The sequence below is a fragment of the Triticum dicoccoides genome, chromosome 7B (assembly GCF_002162155.2).
Source record: "Triticum dicoccoides isolate Atlit2015 ecotype Zavitan chromosome 7B, WEW_v2.0, whole genome shotgun sequence".
NCBI classification, from domain to species: domain Eukaryota; kingdom Viridiplantae; phylum Streptophyta; class Magnoliopsida; order Poales; family Poaceae; genus Triticum; species Triticum dicoccoides.
This window is the reverse complement of record NC_041393.1, coordinates 378,513,153-378,532,834: the sequence shown is the minus strand read 5'-3', so window position 1 is coordinate 378,532,834 and position 19,682 is coordinate 378,513,153. Positions and strand designations below refer to the sequence as shown.

The window sequence follows — 19,682 nt, the reverse complement described above, 5'->3', positions numbered from 1 at the left end:
AGTGGGTGGATGATGAAATTGAAGTGGATGCAATCCCTTCACCACTAAAGGTATCATTGCTCGTGCCTCAGTTCACTGCTGAAGAGGCTGGCGTTGAAGAAATTGATGAAGAAGAGGATGTGGACATCGGGTCTACGACTCTAGTGTTGAATGGTGATTATTGGGAAAGTCACCATCCCAATTCTCCTCTGACCACTCCTCTGCAGCAAATTCCTCAGTCCCCTGTGTAAACTGAAGAAATTCATATGGGTTCTGATGAAGGTCAAGCTTCACTTCATTCTATCCCTGAAGAAGTTCCAGCCACTAGTGTTGATGAAATGGAGAAGAAGACCACAGAAGAAACTGCTCCTGAAACTCCTCAGTCTGAGGCTCTAGAGGTTGTGCATCAAGAGGCTATGAAGACTTCCACTGCAAATCTTCAGCCCAAGCCACAGAATCCTCAACCAAGAAGTAGAAGTTCAACGTTGATGACTTCTTTGTTGAGCATCATTTCTTCTCTGATTTCAATCCATATGACTCTACTCGACTTTGTTGCAAGCGTTTTTGGACTGCCTCTTAGATGAACTTTTATTCCTCATTGCTGTTTGACAAGGATAAAGTGTTTGACCATGAGCATCTCCCTCATGTGGATATGGAGTCCCTTCCGTGTTTTACCCCAATCCTCAGTGTTCTTCATGATGCTGGTCTGCTCAACTTCTGCATCGACATCTGCGATTGGAATGAAGAGCTTATTCTTCAATTCTATGCCACTTTGCATCTAACAGGCGATGTTGATGATGTAAATTCATGGGTTTTGGACTGGATGGCTAAAAACACTCATCACAAAGCTCCGACCTCTAAATTGCTTCATGCCGTCCCAGCCAGTCCTCCCACTGAAGGCGCTTTGAAACTTTATGAGGAATCTGAATTGCAAAATCATCTGATGCAAGTGTTGATGAAGCCTTTGAAGGCTGGCCAAGCTCCAAGGACAAATTTCCTCATCAAGGATTTGTTATATGTGCCAAGAACCATCTATCACATTTTGGCCAAAACCCTTAGTCCAATTAAGGGCCACAACTGTGAAGAAGAAGAAGTTGTTAGCATCGTGAAGAATATGCTTTTCAACATCATGCATGGTATTCCAATCAACTACCATGATTTCTTCATGAGGACTTTGGCCAATGCTTCTTTGTCACCTTTTGAGTTGAGTGCTCCCTGGATCATGAAATTCATCAGATCAAGGACTTCAATTCATTACAAGGCTGACTTTCAAAATCATCTCAGCTATTTGCCCCCAATTGAAGTCCTCAAACGGACTATTTCCTCGATGATGAGAAGGTCAAGGCTGCAATCATTGATGAAGGTACTCGTCCTTTGGATGGTCAATTTTGCAAGGCAGCATCCTACTCAACCAATGATGACTCTGCCACTCATGACACTGCTGCAAATGCTTCAAAGCAAAAACCTCAGGCCACTGCTCCGCGTGTGATGACTGATCGTGAACTGCTCCTAAGTCTTCATCAGAAGGTGGATAGAAATCACAAGTGGGTCAAGCGTCAGTTTGGTGCCATTCTTCAGAACATGACTGTCACTCAAAACACTGTGAAGAAGAATCACCATTATCTACATGAAGTCTTCGACCGCACCTGGGCTATTCTTTCGCATATCTACACTGATGTTGAACTCAAGAAGATGCACTTCCAACAGGAATTTGACTGGTCTCATCCACCTTCGAAGAAATTCAAGAAGGTCAAAGTTCCTCAGCTGGTCGTCAGTTCATATTCTTCATCGCGCGAGACAGACGAAGCTGAAGATTTGGACGACACTGCGGCAGGCCCTACAACAACGGATGACCCCAACAACGCTGGCGCTCCTCCATCGACGTCATGATGATATTCTTCTGGGGAGTTAGTCCTCAATTTTCGTCCCCTTTGGTCATTTGATGACAAAGGTGGAGAAATTTGAGTTAGTCTTCAAGCGGGTCTCTTATATGGGCGGTTTTTTTTGCTAAGTTACAACTCTCGTTCTTCTGAAGTGTTTGATTCACCGAGTTGTAAACTTAAGTCCTATGGTGGTCTGATACTTTTGACTACTTTCTGCATGCTTAATTCCTCAAGTACTTAATGCACGCATGCTAAATTTTGTTAGACACCATATTTCATCATGCATTTCAAATTCTTCATACGATACGTTAAATGCGTGTATGAATTACAAGATATAGGGGGAGATCTCCATGATATTAATCTACAATGTGCATTTGCTATCTGAAGCAAATTCCTCAACTATGCACATCTTCACGGGGAGTTCTTCTATATGTTGCAATCAAATTCCTCAATACTTAGCACTTTCAATTGTGATGTTTATCCCCGTTGAAAACTTAACCTATTTTTCATGAATCACCAAAAAGGGGGAGATTGTAAGTGCATCTAGTACCCCTTAGTGATTTTGGTGTACTAAAGACTTATAGGTTAAGGGACTAATATGTTTGTGAGTGTACACAGGCTCTATAAGTCGATGAGGAGTTTGATATTTACGATGAAAGTCGACCCCTAAAAAATGTATGTCTTCAGCTGAAGACTTTGGTTCTCCTGAAGATTTTGAAAGTGAAGAAATTGGTGTGACATTGAAGACTTGGATATTCATGCGAGGATTATGAAGCGTGAAGACTTTTGTTTTTGTAGTTTCATTTTCTCTTTCTTGAGTCATAGGAAACACCGTGGGGGTCGAGGTAATATTAAGGAAACTTATTTCCAAGTGATGCTCATCTCAAAATTCTACACCTACCCAATCCTTTCGAGTGAAACCATTGGAAATCTCATATCAGTTCAGTTAATTTCCTTAGTGACAGACTCTGAGGAATTTGTTCTGACTGAGGAGTTAGGAATTCGCCAGTGCGGATTGCCTACCCAGTGAGGAACATGATAGCCCCGAGGAATTTGAACCTCAAATCCGACTGTTGTTGTGCTATGCGCCAGCTGTCCTCATATCATTGAAGGGCATTTATGTCTTATCATGTCGGGCTGCTCCCTAGGCTATAAATAGCCGCCCCTACAACCACTAGCTGGATGGCTGCTCCGAGAGAAACTGACACTGTCATTGAGAGCATCGCATCCTCCGAGTACTTTGAGCGAAAATCAAGTGAGGAAAACCCAAAACCCAAATCCAAACACCTACAAACACAAAGTGATTTAGCATCACTGAAGAGATTGTTCCTGTGTGGAACCGACGCTTGTTACCTTTGAGGACTGTGTATCCTCCAGACAATTAGGCGTCATGGTCTAAGCATTCAAGAGGAATTGTGGATCGCCGAGTGACCAGGTATGTGAAGGTTTGGAAGTCACCTGAAGACTTACCACGAGTGATTGTGTGACTTTAGCTCAAGGAGAATACGGTGAGGACTGTGTGTCTGGGACTTTGTGTCCTCGGGTTTAAATACTCAGCCGCTCCAACCAGACGTACAACTGTCACAGCAGTTGGAACTGGTCTACCAAATCATTGTCTTCACCAAGCCTACTGGTTCTATTTCCTCAACCCTTTCATTTCCTCATTCATGTGTTGAAGAACATGATCATTACTGTTTAAAGACTTTGACTGAAGACTTTCTCTATTTCCTCAATCCTAATTCTTCGGTCTCATAGTCTTCAGCCTGCTTATCCTGTTTTCACATTTTCTGTACTCTGTGTTTGTTTCCATTTCATCATGATGACTATGATGTTGCTCTGTTATGCTTATACATGAGTACTTATTTCGCTGCTAGTGTGTCGTCGCTTAGGAATTTCTTCACCTTGAAATTCCTCAGTGACGAATTTGTAAAAATCGCCTATTCATCCCCCCCCTAGTCGATATAACACACTTTTAATGCCGCCTTCCATCGGTCTCCGGTTGTAGCCGGCTCCGAGATGATGCCCCCAAGGAGGAGGAAGATGTGGAGACGCCTTCATCGCCTGATCTCGCGGATCTGAGGATTCCCTTCGGAGCCAAGGCTGCGGGGAGAAGCACCAAACGAAAACGACGCTTCCAAGAAAGAGTGTGGCGCCCACGGGCGTCGCTGTCGCCGGATCCGGCAAAGGCCGGAGAAGGATTTCTCGTGGAGATGCTCAACCACCGCAAGCCCAAACCAGCCCGCCACCAACCGCCACCAAACCAGCACCGCTGAGCACCGAGGGGAAGCTCCCACCAGCGCCCGTCCCAGCTGAGGCCGTCCCGCGCGACCCCCCGGCCAGCAGCAGACATGCTGCCAGGTCCTGGGCGCGCACCACCGTCTCCACCAACCGACCGACCCCGCTAGAGGACGCCGCCGCCCCGGCATGCTGCTCCGGCGAGGCGCAGCCGTGCCGCCAACACCCGCACCACCGTGCCCACCGCATATCGCCCCACGCCCCGTCAGCCACCTCCGACGACGCGCCCAGCCGCAGCCACGCCAGATCCGACCAAGGCCGGCCGAATCCGGCCGCCACGCACCTTCCACCGTCCCTCTGCCGCGTCCCTCCGCTCGCGCTGGAGCAAGGGACCCACACCGACGACCGACTCCGCCGAACACCCGAAAGCGGCCTCCGTGACGCCTGCCGTCACCGAATCACACCCGAGCGGCCCGGATTCGCACGCCACGCAATCCAGCGAGATGCCCCGCCGCCACCCTCCCTAGAGCCTGCCCGGACTTCGCCGGCGGGCTCCTCAGGCGGCGACGAGACGGGAGGAGGGGGAGGAGGGGAGAGGTGGCGGCGCCGGTGGGGGTTCCCCCATGTCGCCAGAGCAGAGGCGACACAGGGGTGGAGGAAAAAGCCCGCTTCACTGGTAATATAATACCAGTTTAGTGTTTGTTAGAATTAGCATACTTGAATAAGTTACTTTACCTCTACTTTGTCTACTACAATAAGAACGCAATCGTTCTACAAAGTAATATAGCCTTTACCCTCCTAATTATCCAACTTATGTTGGTTACCTTGTACTTGTAGTAAGCAGCTTTGTTATGAACAAGTAAACCATTGAAGCTCTCAGACAGCTTTAGTGCAAGCTCTGAAACAAAAGTAAGCAAGTACTCCCTCCGTAAAAAAATATAAGAGCATTTAGATCACTACTTTAGTTATCTAAACGCTCTTATATTAGTGTACAGAGGGAGTAACATATAATGCACCTACATGACGGTACTATTGTGTATTTCATGCATCATATTTTTACCAAACATGCCCCACCATCTCATGGTGCATCATAATTCAAACCATTCAAAATCTACTTTGCATCTCAGTTATTCGAATATTTCAATCATTATTTTTGAGATAGTTAATTTATATCGTTACTTTCTCAAAACCAACGTGCTTTCATGTTCTAGTGTGAGAGCCAATATAATCATTACAACTGGATCAAACAAGAAGCGTTAACCAAAAAGTTTTGAAATGTCCGAACTTTTCCCAGAAGGACTGGCAAGACTGATTAAGAACCAGATGATCATGTGCCCTCGAAAACCATCAGAGCAGCACTGCATGCAGCTTCAAGCGTGTTACAAAGAGCTCCATCATGGGCCCATTTACACACGCGCGCGCGCGCGCACACACACACACAGAGTACATTGCAGCAGCAAAAAGAACACCCAGCATGGAAGTATGATACGGTTGAATAAAGTTCCAGCACTTGTCGTACTATGTTCCTGTGATTGAAGGAAAACAGGTAACAACGCTACGGTTCTTCATGGAGATTTAAATATACATATCAATTCAAAAGGCCGGACACCATAGCATTGAACTGTGAATACGTACTTAATCCTATCACATGTGCAAGTGCAATTGGATATCTTTTGGAAACATGTAATACCTACTCCCTCCGTTCCAAAATAAATGACTCAACTTTATACTAACTTTAGCACAAAGTTGGGTCATTTATTTTGGAACGGAGGGAGTACTTAGCAAAAGAAAGTAGGATGAAAACAATTATGCACTTGTGTTGCTAATTCAAACTACAAATAAAAACTTGGTGCAGCATCACAACTTTATGCTGAAATAATTTGCACCCTAATGGAGAAAGATATCTTTGTGCGGAAACTTGACATGTTAGCATTGAGAGGAAAAGAAAATGCCTGTAAGGTCTATTGTGGGCACAAACTGCACCACCCTCTTCAACTATCTAAGCTGGTAATCCTTACATGATTTCAGAAACTCTGCAAAGATGAGGTTCAGAATGAAGCAACAGTATTTGTGAACCTATAATTTTATTAACCACTAGACCAAGTCTATAGAAAAACATATGAACAGCTATAGATAGTTGACCAAGTCAAACTTGTTTAAATTTGCCAAGTCTATAGAAACATATGAACATCTCTAACACCAAACTAGTTCAGCAGATTCATCATGAGATATATTTCTGTACTGTATATATTTGGTGTTTTATATAATAATATATTTTTCTATAGAATTGGTCAAACTTAAACTAGTTTTAACTTAGGACAAAACTAGAACTTCAATTAATTTGGAATAGAGGGAGTAGAAAGTAGCATAGAACAAAATAACAAGGTGAAACCTATCTTCCAGTGGAGTGTATAGCACACTTGCAAGAAAAAATGTTACGAAATATTAAAGAGCATATGGAATTTTCAGTCAAAAGAAGAGCAGAGAATCTGGTAATTATCTACGACAAACACATGATATGACCTGCGGCAACAGTTTCAGATTGGATTATGATATCTGCATTGTCAGCATCACACAACAGGTATGAGATGAGTCGGGAATGGTGGTTAAGAAGAACAATCAAGAAAGCGGGGATACCAGAAAATTAATGATACCTTCCTTGTTTTTGTTTTTAGAAGAACTCCAATGGCTTAAAATCCATTGAATTCCTGAACAGTAAGAGATTAACTTAAGTCAGAGAAAATTGCAAAGGCTATTTGACAGTACTACATGATGAAGAATAATACCTGGTTGCCACCAAGTGTGACTAAGAATTTGAGCCAGCTGGCAACATAAGTTGATGATCAAAGGATCTTTCCAATCTCCAATGGTAACTCAAAGGCATCATTCCAAGCAACAGTTGAGAACACTTGAAGATCACTTCAAGAAGTACTGCTGATACCACTTGAATTAAAATAGTCACGATAAGCAGGTAAATGTGGTGTCTACATTATCTCAATAATATACCTGTTGTTTGATATTTGTGCTTCCATCTACAACGATACTTCTTCATTACTTTGCATATAAATGGAACAATACAAGAAATACCACTCCGTAGTAGATTAGAATACGATTCCTCTCAAGTTAGAGAAGGAATCATTGCAAAAATAAACAATGTTTTTCTGAAGGCAGAAAAATACCCCCAAAACAAGTTTTTCTACGGACACCACAGTTACAACATGCAAAAAAGAAACTGAAAACACAGTTTACTCTTCTTGCAATGCTACTCTTGGTCTTCAGTAAGTGCACCTTAACATTCCTGGCAGCACAGATACATGACCTTTGCTATGTTGATTATCATTTCCACCAGAAAAGAAACAGTTACGATAGCACAACTGTCTAGTATCCTGACATAAATAAATTGTTGTACTTACACAATCAAATGGGAATAACAGTTGCCTATATCGTCAAAACAGCAGTGGAGAATCACTCCCAAGACTACAGAGACTTTTTTACATGATGATGAGACCTTCTATCATCACTTCTGAGACCAGTCTTAAGGTCCAGTTACACTCTGCCTTGCTTTGCCCACTCTGCACTTCAAAATCTGCTATTGCCCGAATGTACTCAAGCATGTTCTTTCATTAACCCTGCACCCTATTACTACTTATAGAGGCACCAAAGCAAATGCATATGAGATCTTCAAAGATTCATATGTGCTCATGAAATTCGGTGGTGCAAGAAAATGACGATCCTTCCATATCTAATTGATCAATCAGAATAGTCTTCTTCACTATACTGCCCCATATCTTCTACACGAGAATGCCTCGGATGCTCATCAAGATCATCATCAACAGAAGATCTTTGTCGCTTTAAATTCCCCTACAGAGGAGAAATCCTTTAGTTAAAGGTAATGGTAATGCATAAAGATCAATTTATGCTCCAACATGGGAAGATTTGGTATAATAAAAAGGTGAACAATCCTAAGAGCGAGAATAGGTGAACTGATAGCAAGAAACCCAGTAGCTTTATATATGGCTTGGTGAGAAGATGAACCACCTACAAATATACTCCCTCCGGTCAAAAATATAAGGTGTATTGATTTTTGTAAAAGTCAAACCTATCTACATTTGACAAAGTTTATTGAGAAAAAAATATCTATCATTAAATTCATCATAGAATATATTTTCATATTCTACTTATTTGGCACCGTGCTATCCATGTGGAGTTGGTTATCTTATGGGTTTCAGCTCTAGCCTACCCCAACTTGTTTGGGACTAAAGGCTTTGTTGTTGTTGTTGCATTTATTTGGTACCGTAGATGTTGATACATTTTCTGTAATCTTGGTCGAACGAAGAAATGTTACTTTTGGAAAAAATAACACACGTTATATTTTGGATCGGAGGGAGTATTAAATAGAGACAAAAAACTGAAGAACGAAAATGCTACCTAGCTGTGGTATAGTAGTTCACTGCAAAGTAAGCTTTCATGCCAGCAGTTATAAAGGAAAAATGAGTCATACATGCATGCTGGATGATTCTCCGTGCTCCATCTCATCACCATGTGCTGTCCTGCTCACAATAATTCTAGAAGGCACTGGAAAATGCTCAATTTCATCCCCAGATCTCCCCTCTTTAGCTTTCTTCTTCTGCAATACTAGCTTGGTAGGAAGAGGCTGCCAAATGGACAATAAAGTGTCACCCAAATGTTCACTGAATAATTGCCACATATTAGAATAAAATCAGAATAAATAAAGTATGCACAGAGCAAGTTACCAAATATTTTGCATCATCGTCATCAAATGAGACAAGGTAAGTCGTTGGATCTTGTTTGTCATCCCCCCTTACCTGAATCACGAAACAAGAAAAGGTATGTAGGCAGTTTTACACCAGCAGAACGAAAAGTTAGACACAATCGCAGACACGTTAGCAAACGCCACATACTTCCCAGTGATATTCCCGAATCCAGGAGTACTGGAAGTCTTCATTTTCATCATCCAAGTCCTTGACAAGCTAGACAAAACCATAGTCGTGATAAGATTATGATAATAACACCCAAAAAAAAAACTATAACCTGTGACATTTTAAGTAAAGATGTGCTAGAGTCGAGAAAAGGATGGGTACCTCGTGGGGTGATGGAGCCATATATGCCAGAAATTTCTCTTGTTTTGCAGGGTCTGAACCACTGACTTGAAAACTTTTCATCAGAGCCTATCATGAGAACACGGAAAACCTCAGATATACTTGGTAATCGTGTAGGTGCAATGCACGTTAATATTTATTAGGATATTAATTGCATATTGATGTTAGGTAAGATATCAATTGCACGTTAATAATTGGCAGGATATCAATTGCACGGCGGATTTTATAAGATGACATTGAGTCCAAATGTATCTACAACCAGTGGCAGTGGTGAGTAATTAGAGTGTTAAACGTGTTTGGTGCTCAACATTGGAGCGGTTTGAACTGCTAGATCTCATGATTTGATGGCTGAGATGGCTTGGATCTGCCCCTTTGGGTCTTTTTGTATTGGTATAGATGCGAGGGTATATCTACGCAGAGCATCAGTGACGTATTAACATAACGTCTGGAAATATATGCATTTGACATTAACATGCAACAACAACAACAACAACAACAAAGCCTTTAGTCCCAAACAAGTTGGGGTAGGCTAGAGATGAAATCCATAATATCTCGCAACCAACTCATGGTTCTGGCACATGGATAGCAAGCTTCCACGCACCCCTGTCCATGGCTATTTCTCTGTCGATACTCCAGTTCTTTAGATCCCTCTTTACGGACTCATCCCAAGTTAAGTTCGGTCTACCCCGACCTCTCTTGACATTATCGGCACGCTTTAGCCGTCCGCTATGCACTGGCGCTTCTGAGGGCCTGCGTTGAATATGCCCAAACCATCTCAGACGATATTGGACAAGCCTCTCTTCAATCGGAGCTACCCCAACTATCTCGTATATCATCATTCCGGACTCAGTCCTTCCTTGTGTGGCCACACATCCATCTCAACATGCGCATCTCCGCCACACCTTGTTACAGTATATGTGGATTGCACTAGCCTTTTCCATCGGTTCGGACTTTTGGTTACGTTTGCTAGTGCATGAAGCTTAACATGGTATATCAGAGCTAAGGTCTTGAGTTCAAGTCCTGGTTTTCGCAATTTATTAAGAAAAATGCTGGTAGCCCACTTTGTGTCCACATATAGTAATAAATTGTTGGTAGCCCCCCTTTGTGTCCACATATAGGCCTCTTGAGTCATACGTGAGTTTTGCGCGCCGTCGCTCTCTTCCGGTTGCACGTGTTGACTTTTCTTCCCCGTCACACGTGAGAGGGGGTATTACAGTATATGTGGATTGCACTAGCCTTTTCCATCAGTTCGGACTTGGCTAGTGCATGAGGCTTTTCCCATCAGTTTGGGAGGGCGAGTTGCGGCGCCAAAAAAAATCCCTAAACCTGGGCTCTGATACCATGTTAGGAAAGCAACTTATCTCTATTACATAGCCCATGGGGCATATATATATTACACATGACTTGGGGTACAAGGAAAGGAAACATAGCCTAATAGGACTCCTAGACTAATACTAATACTTCCTAACACAATAACTGTCGAACATGTCGCCTTTTAGTCGACCAACACTCAGCGCCATACAACATTGCAGGTCGAACCGCCGTCCTATAGAACTTGCCTTTTAGCTTTTGTGGCACTCTCTTATCACGGAGAATGCCAGAAGCTTGGCGCCACTTCATCCATCCGGCTTTGATTCGATGATTCACATCTTCATCAATATCCCCATCCTTCTGCAGCATAGACCCCAAATATCTAAAGGTGTCCTTCTGAGGCACCACCTGCCCATCAAGCCTAACCTCCTCCTCGTGCCTAGTAGTACTGAAACCGCACCTCATGTACACCGTTTTAGTTCTACCAAGTCTAAAACCTTTGGATTCCAAGGTTTATCTCCATAGCTCTTAACTTCCTATTGACCCTCGTCCGATTATCATCGACTAGCACCACATCATCCGCAAAGAGCATACACCATGGGATATCTCCTTGTATATCCCTTGTGACCTCATCCATCACCAGAGCAAAAAGATAAGGGCTCAAAGCTGACCCCTGTTGCAGTCCTATTTTAATCGGGAAGTCATCAATGTCGCTATCACTTGTTCGAACACTTGTCACAACATTATCATACATGTCCTTGATGAGGGTAATGTACTTTGCTAGGACTTTGTGTTTCTCCAAGGCCCACCACATGACATTCCGCGGTATCTTATTGTAGGCCTTCTCTAAGTCAATGAACACCATATGCAGGTCCTTTTGCTCCCTGTATCTCTCCATGAGTTGTCGTACCAAGAAAATGGCTTCCATGATCGACCTCCCAGGCATGAAACCAAACTGATTTTTGGTCACGCTTGTCATACTTCTTAAGCGGTGCTCAATGACTCTCTCCCATAGCTACATTGTATGGCTCATCAACTTAATTCCACGGTAATTAGTACAACTCTGAACATCCCCCTTGTTCTTGAAGATTGGTACTAATATACTCCGTGTCCATTCTTCTGGCATCTTGTTTGCTCGAAAAATGAGGTTGAAAAGCTTAGTTAGCCATAGTATAGCTATGTCTCCGAGGCCTCTACACACCTCAATGGGGATACAATCAGGGCCCATCGCCTTGCCTCCTTTCATCCTTTTTAAAGCCTCCTTGAAAGCCGACTCCTGGATTCGCCGCACAAAACGCCTGCTGGTATCATCAAAGGAGTCACCCAGTTCAATGGTAGAGCTCTCATTCTCCCCATTAAACAGCTTGTCGAAGTATTCCCCTCATCTATGATTAATCTCCTCGTCCTTCACCACGAGCTGGTCTGCTCCGTCCTTGATGCATTTAACTTGATCAACATCCCTCGTCTTCCTCTCTCAGATCTTGGCCATCTTATAGATGTCCCTTTCGCCTTCCTTCGTGTCTAATCGCTAGTATAGGTCCTCATACGCCCAACCCCTTGCTTCACTCACAGCTCGCTTTGCGGCCTTCTTTGACATCTTGTACTTCTTTATGTTGTCTGCACTCCTATCTAGGTATAGGCGTCTAAAACAATCTTTCTTCTCCTTAATAGCCTTCTGGACATCATCATTCCACCACCAGGTATCTTTAGCTTCTCTTTTACTTCCCCTGGACACTCCAAACTCCTCTGAGGCCACCTTACGAATGCAGGTCGCCATCTTCATCCACATATTGTTTGCATCGCCTCCTTCCTCCCAAGGGCCCTCCTTAATGACCCTCTCCTTGAACGCCTGAGCTCCCTCCCCCTTGAGCTTCCACCACTTCGTTCTAGCGACTTTGGCACACTTGTCCTGCTGGACACGAATCCAAAAGCGAAAGTTAGCCACCACTAGCTTATGCAAAGGGACAACACTCTCTCCAGGTATCACCTTACAATCTAGGCACGCACGCCCGTCTTCTCTTCTCGAGAGGATGAAATCAATCTGGCTAGAGCGTTGACCACTACTAAAAGTCACTAGATGTGATTCTCTTTTGAAATAGGGTGTTAGCTACGATCATGTCGTAGGCTAGAGCAAAGCTTAAGACATCTTCTCCTTCTTGATTCCTGATCCATAACCAAAGACCCCATGCACCCCTTCAAAACCTATGTTAGATGTACCCACATGGCCATTGAGGTCTCCTCCTTAAAAGAGCTTCTCGCCAATCGGTACACTCCTAACCATGTCCTCCAGGCCTTCCCAGAACTCCCTCATGGTGTTCTCATTGTGGCCTAGTTGCAGGGCATACGCGCTGATAACATTGAGAACTAAGTCCCCAACTACCAGCTTGACCAGGATCAGGATAATCTGGTCCTCAAGTCTCTTGACGTCTACCATTCCATACTTGAGGCTCTTGTTGAGCAAGATGCCTACTCCATTTCTATTTGCAGCCGTCCCCGTGTACCACAGTTTGAAGCCGGTATCCTCCACCTCCTTCGCATTCTGTCCCCTTCATTTGGTTTCTTGGACGCAAAGCACATTAACATTCAATCAATATAAAATATTTGTTTCTACAATACATCCTTATGGGCATGTTAACGTAAGTAACTAAATCAGAAAGCTCAAGGCATAAGAAAAAAAATGTGACTCACCTGGGATTCACATTCATCACGTACAGATCTCTCTAGCTTGTTGTACTGCTCTGAATCAGCTGTAGGATCTCCATCAAAATTCACCATAACAAATGGATCATTATACCTATAGAGGTCAACAGAAAAGCAAATTTGAGATCACTTAAATTCATCCACCAGCTTATAGGACTCCAAGGCAACACAAAAATCAAGGTGGTACCTTGAATAGCAAAACGAAAGAAATTATGGCATATACTATAAGGGAAGATCGCTTTTTCAACAATAATAAATTTTGGACACACTAACCTGAAATTTTATAGCTGGTGGGAAGTAAACAATTTTTTCATAACATAGATAAGAAAGTGAAGTGGCAACAAAACGTACTTCAATGAACTGACCGTGCTCAACACACATCAGATGTCAAAAATGAAGAACTAAGTCTTCTAAAATATAATGACAGACACACAGAATAAAGTGTCATCTGAAAAGTCATACCTATCAAAATCGGGTACCAAAGGGAGAACAAACTCTGGTTCCATCCCTCGTTTAGTCTGGTGGACAGGGCGTGATTTAGCGGCTTTGAAGGATTCTGCAATGGCTTTGATCCGCTTCTGTCTGATATATACGCGCACAGAAAAATAATGTCATTGGCTGCACCAGGATTGCAGAACAGGCAAACCTTCAGAAACAAAAGAATAAACTAAGTAAAAGGAAACTCATACCTATCATTAAGATTTTCGAGGACATTATCACGACCCTCCCTTGATTCTCGCCTTTCTTTTGCTTGCTTTTCAGTGATCGACTGGAAGGGCCAAATTACTATTTAGTATGTATGAAGTAATCCAGCACAATACATGTAACTATATTTATGGAAGAATCAGCTGGAATTACCATTTTGGCTGCATCAGTACTAAGTGGAGAAATGTACTGTGTTTTGACCAGCCAAGACATGCCTTTGTCGGTTGGCCTCTCTTTTTTCCTTATACCTTCTGGTTTAACAGGGGTGAGAACCTCATCATCACGCAGCAGCTCTTCATCTTCTGGAGCCAGGGGCAGCTGAGCAGCGGGAGGGCTAAATGCATGTTTGGCACTCAAGTTAGGGATGCTGCAAAGAATCATCAGAAAGGTAGAAATATATGGCTGGCTTAATTCTTACTTGTATACAGTCATATCAAGTAGGTCAAGAGGTATCCCGAGATCCTCGGGGACAATCATTTTAGGCAGATAATTTTTCTCCAATGACGAGATCCTGTACTTGGTATATCTGTGAAAAGGCAATATACAGAAAAACATAAGTAAGGATGGCTGCCCCAAAAAAACTGCAACAAGCAGAATGAATTACAACTGAGAAAAACACCAAGAACTAATAGTGTAATAAGAAAGCAGAGCATTGTAAATATCATGGAAATGGCACAGGACCTGTCTTGTAAAAACAACAGTGGAGAGACAATTCACTCACACACGATGATATGACTAACAACAATGATCATGTTTGTATTTAATTTTATGTTTCAGGAACCAGATATAATGAACTTGGATAATTTTCTGTGAAACAATTCTGAATTCCTCAATTAATCATGCATAAGTTGGTAGGAGCTAGGATCCTACCTGGTCTAGGGCGTAGGTTGTACGGAAAGGTGGAGGGTTGACGGAGATGCGATCGCAGCTGTCGGCGGCGGGGCGCCGTGGCGCGATGTCGAAGAGGCGGCGGCGGCGCAAGAGGCGGCTAGGGTTAGGTCTCCCGGCTCCCTTCGGGAAGCCGAGCAAATATGATTGCTTCTTCTTGCTTGATTAGATTGATACATCTCCTCTCCTTATATAGAGAGGTTTACTTGACTCCTAAGCAAACGATCCTAATAACGATAAGATAATTGGGCTAAGCCCCTAATAATGATAAGATAACTTGGGCCACAACCCACTGGGCTAAACCCCTAATATGCCGGTCATAACACTTCTCCCCGCCTGCACAAACAGCTCGTCCTCGAGCTGTAAGGTGGGGAAGTGCTTGCTGAACTCCTTGAGGTGATCAACCAGCGTCAAACACCTTCGCGGCAGCTGGGGCGGCCAGGTCGGCGGCGACGGCGTCCTCCGGAATGTAGTCGGCAACCTCCAGGTAGAAGAGTCGCGGGCAGACGTGGCCGGGCGTGTAGGGCTCGTCGCAATTGAAGCACAACCCTTGGCGGCGACGCTCGAGTAGCTCGGCCGAGGTGAGCCGGCGGAACGGGCGCGCCGCGGTCGCGGTCGCGGCGAGGGGTGCCGCAGAAGCCTGAGCAGGCTGACCCTGCGTGGGAACATCCGGCCAGGGTAGCGACTCAGCGGCCCGGGGCGGTGATTCCTGCTGGATGGCCACCGCGCGGCGCTCGAACGCACGGGCGTAGTACATGGCCGTCTGGAGATCCTGGGGTCCCCGAAGCTCCACGTCCACGCGGATGTGATCCAGAAGTCCATCGACGAAGAGGTCGGCCCGCTGCTGCGCCCTCACGCCCGACGCGTGGCATGCCAGGGCCTGGAAACGGTCAGCGAAGTCCTGAACCGTGGAGGTGAAGGGAAGGCGGCCGAGCACTGCCAGGCGGCTGCCGCGGATCGGTGGCCCAAAACAAAGGAGGCAGAGCTCGCGGAAGCGCTCCCAAGGGGGCATGCTGCCCTCGTCCTGCTCGAGGGCGTAGTACTAGGTCTGTGCCGCGCCGCGGAGGTGGTAAGAGGCGAGCCAGGTACGCTCCCAGGCGAGGGTGCGCTGCCCGCGAAAGAACTGCTCGCACTGGTTGAGCCAGTTGAGGGAGTCCTCCGTGCCGTCATAAGTGGCGAAGTCCAGTTTGGCAAACCGCGGCGGTGTCTGAGCCGGAGCGCCGTGGCCGACTGGCTCGGAGGTGCGAAGCAGCGAGGATTGGGGCGCCCAGTCAGCATGGCCGCGGCCCGTGGAGTGCCCCGCCGAGCCGGAGGGATCGCCGAACTGCAGAGCGGGTGCCGGCGGGTCTCCAGCCGACGTGTATACGGGTGGCGGCGATGATCCGGTCAGCCAAGCCGGTATTGGGGACGGTGACGGCAGGAAGCGCACTTGCTGGATCGGTACGCCTCCCTGCGTGGGTGACCCGGGCCCCGTGCTAGACGGGGCGGGGCCGGCAGCTGCAGCGGTACGGACCCGGGTGGCGTGGGGGGCGCAGCGAGGGCCGGGGCCGGCCACTGTGGCCATTGAGGCGCGGCAGCGGGCGGCGGTGGGGCCGGCAGCTGGGGCTGCGGCTGCCCGGACCCAGGAGGCGTCGGGGGCCCAGCGAGGGCCGGGGCCGGCCACTGTGGCCATTGAAGCGCGGCAGCGGGCGGCGGTGGGGCCGGCAGCTGGGGCTACGGCTGCCCGGACCCGGAAGGCGTCGGGGGCGCGGCGATCGCCGGAGCCGGCCACTGCGGCCAGTGGGGGGCGACGGCTTGTGACGCCCCCGATTCAATCGTACACTAATCATGCACGCAAATGTGTACGATCAAGATCAGGGACTCACGGGAAGATATCACAACACAACTCTACAAATAAAATAAGTCATACAAGCATCATAATACAAGCCAGGGGCCTCGAGGGCTCGAATACAAGTGCTCGATCATAAACGAGTCAGCGGAAGCAACAATATCTGAGTACAGACATAAGTTAAACAAGTTTGCCTTAAGAAGGCTAGCACAAACTGGGATACAGATCGAAAGAGGCGCAGGCCTCCTGCCTGGGATCCTCCTAACTACTCTTGGTCGTCGTCAGCGGGCTGCACGTAGTAGTAGGCACCTCCGGTGTAGTAGGGGTCGTCGTCGACGGTGGCGTCTGGCTCCAGGGCTCCAGCATCTGGTTGCGTCAACCAGGTAGAAGGGAAAAGGGAAAAGAGGGAGAAAGCAACCGTGAGTACTCATCCAAAGTACTCGCAAGCAAGGAGCTACACTACATATGCATGGGTATATGTGTAAAGGGCCATATCGGTGGACTGAACTGCAGAATGCCAGAATAAGAGGGGGATAGCTAATCCTGTCGAAGACTACGCTTCTAGCAGCCTCCGTCTTACAGCATGTAGAAGAGAGTAGATTGAAGTCCTCCAAGTAGCATCTCCAAGTAGCATATCCAGGTAGCATCTCCAAGCGCGTCTCCAGTCGCATCGCATAGCATAATCCTACCCGGCGATCCTCTCCTCGTCGCCCTGTAGAAAAGCGATCATCGGGTTGTCTGTGGAACTTGGAAGGGTGTGTTTTATTAAGTATCCGGTTCTAGTTGTCATAAGGTCAAGGTACAACTCCAAGTCGTCCTGTTACCGAAGATCACGGCTATTCGAATAGATTAACTTCCCTGCAGGGGTGCACCACATAGCCCAACACGCTCGATCCTATTTGGCCGGACACACTTTCCTGGGTCATGCCCGGCCTCGGAAGATCAACACGTCGCAGCCCCACCTAGGCAAAACAGAGAGGCCAGCACGCCGGTCTAAACCTAAGCGCACAGGGGTCTGGGCCCATCGCCCATAGCACACCTGCACGTTGCGAGGGCGGCCGGAAGCAGAACTAGCCCCCTTAATACAAGAGCAGGCTTACGTTCCAATCCGGCGCGCGCCGCTCCGTCGCTGACGCCTGAAGTGCTTCGGCTGATACCACGACGCCGGGATACCCATAACTACTCCCGCGTAGATGGTTAGTGCGTATAGGCCAGTAGCCAGACTCAGATCAAATACCAAGATCTCGTTAAGCGTGTTAAGTATCCGCGAATGCCGAACAAGGCCAGGCCCACCTGTCTCCTAGGTGGTCTCAACCTGCCCTGTCGCTCCGCCACAAAGTAACAGTCGGGGGCCGTCGGGAACTCAGGCCCACCACTACCTGGATGGAGCCACCTGCCCCTTCAGCCCCCATCTCCAAACAGTATCACCAGTAATGTAACAGTGTAAAATATATAGTATATGCCCGTGATCACCTCCCGAAGTGATCACAGCCCAGTAGTATAGCATGGCAGACGGACAAGAGTGTAGGGTCACTGATGGAACACTAGCATCCTATACTAAGCATTTAGGATTGCGGGTAAGGTATCAATGACTGTAGCAGCAATGACAGGCTATGCATCAGAATAGGATTAACGGAAAGCAGTAACATGCTACACTACTCTAATGCAAGCAGTATAGAGAAGAGTAGGCAATATCTGGTGATCAAAGGGGGGGGCTTGCCTGGTTGCTCTGGCAAGAGAGAGGAGTCGTCAACTCCGTAGTCGAACTGGTCAACAGCAGCGTCGGTCTCGTAGTCTACCGGAGAGAAGAGGGGGAAGAAATAATGAATACAGAGCAAACAAAGCATCACAAAATATAACAAGGCAATACGCGATGTTCGGTGTGCCCTAAGGCGGTAGTAGGTGATACCGGTGAAGGGGGGGAAAACATCCGGGAAAGTATTCCCGGTGTTTCGTGTTTTCTGACAGATGAACCGGAGGGGGAAAGTTGCGTGTTCGGTATGCTAGGGGTGTGTGGCGGACGAACGGGCTGCGTAACCGGATTCGTCACGTCGTTCTGAGCAACTTTCATGTACAAAGTTTTTTCATCTGAGCTACGGTTTATTTTATATTAATTTTAAAAGATTAAAATCATTTTTAGCATTTATTTAAATGTTTTAATCCAACATTATCCAGAACAGTGCACGCTGACGTCAGCATGACGTCAGCAGTCAACAGAGGCGTTGACTGGTCAACTGACGTGTGGGTCCCGTTTGTCATTGACTGTTTAGTCTAATTAATGTTTAACTAATCTAATTACTGTTTAATTAAACTAATTAGTTAATTAGTTTAATCTAATTATGATTAATTAACTTAAATAATTCGTTAATTAATTAATTAATTTAATTATTATTATCTATTTATTTATTTTTATTATTGTTTTTTTTAATTCTTTTTTTATTAAAACATTATCTGGGCGGGGCCCAGGTGTCATAGGGCCATAGGGGCCTTTGCGGGTATGCGGTTTATGGGCGCAACCCGAACAGGCGGGGGCGCTGGGCGCGGGCGTAACGGGCGACGGGCGCCCGTAACCTGCCCAGGGCGGGGCGGGGCCGTGGCCACGGCGGGGGCTGCCGCAGCGGGGCACGAGGGCCACGGTGGGCGGAGGTGGACAGGGGCAGCGGCAGCGGGTGTGCACACGGTGACGAACAACGGCGGCCCGAGGCAGCAGCAACAACCACGCAGCAGCGGCAGGAAGAGGAGAAGGCCAGGGCGGAGCACGGCGAGGGAAAGGAGGCCGCGGCAGGCGAGGGGCGCGCGCGCACGCGCGGCAGGCGTTGAGGGCGCGAGCGTCGCGGGGTTGGCCGGGTGCGGCTGGCCACGGGCGACGTCCGGTGGTGGAGCCGAGCGCGGGGAGTGGGCGCGACCACGGCAGAGAGAGAGGAGGAAGGGGAAGCTCACAGAGGAGTAGGGCATGGGCAGTGGGCTCGGGGGCGGTCGGGGAGGACCGGCGAGGAGGAGGTCGAGGCGGCGGAGCTCGTGGAGGGGGCCGGG

General features: G+C 46.7%; 1 protein-coding gene across 1 annotated transcript in view; it reads right to left on the bottom strand.

Annotated features, from left to right (window-relative positions):
* Nucleotides 1–7,181: 7,181 nt before the first annotated feature.
* LOC119337584 (protein PAF1 homolog) overlaps nt 7,182–19,682 on the bottom strand; it is an 18,384-nt gene continuing 5,883 nt past the window's right edge. The window contains exons 4-13 of the mRNA XM_037609746.1: nt 14,352–14,459; nt 14,087–14,267; nt 13,918–13,997; nt 13,691–13,810; nt 13,217–13,322; nt 9,200–9,286; nt 9,020–9,088; nt 8,852–8,923; nt 8,599–8,751; nt 7,182–7,958 (exon numbers count right to left, since the gene is read on the bottom strand). Of these exons, the coding sequence (XP_037465643.1) occupies nt 7,848–7,958; nt 8,599–8,751; nt 8,852–8,923; nt 9,020–9,088; nt 9,200–9,286; nt 13,217–13,322; nt 13,691–13,810; nt 13,918–13,997; nt 14,087–14,267; nt 14,352–14,459 (1,087 nt within the window). The 3' untranslated portion in view covers nt 7,182–7,847. The remainder of the gene's footprint in view (nt 7,959–8,598; nt 8,752–8,851; nt 8,924–9,019; nt 9,089–9,199; nt 9,287–13,216; nt 13,323–13,690; nt 13,811–13,917; nt 13,998–14,086; nt 14,268–14,351; nt 14,460–19,682) is intronic.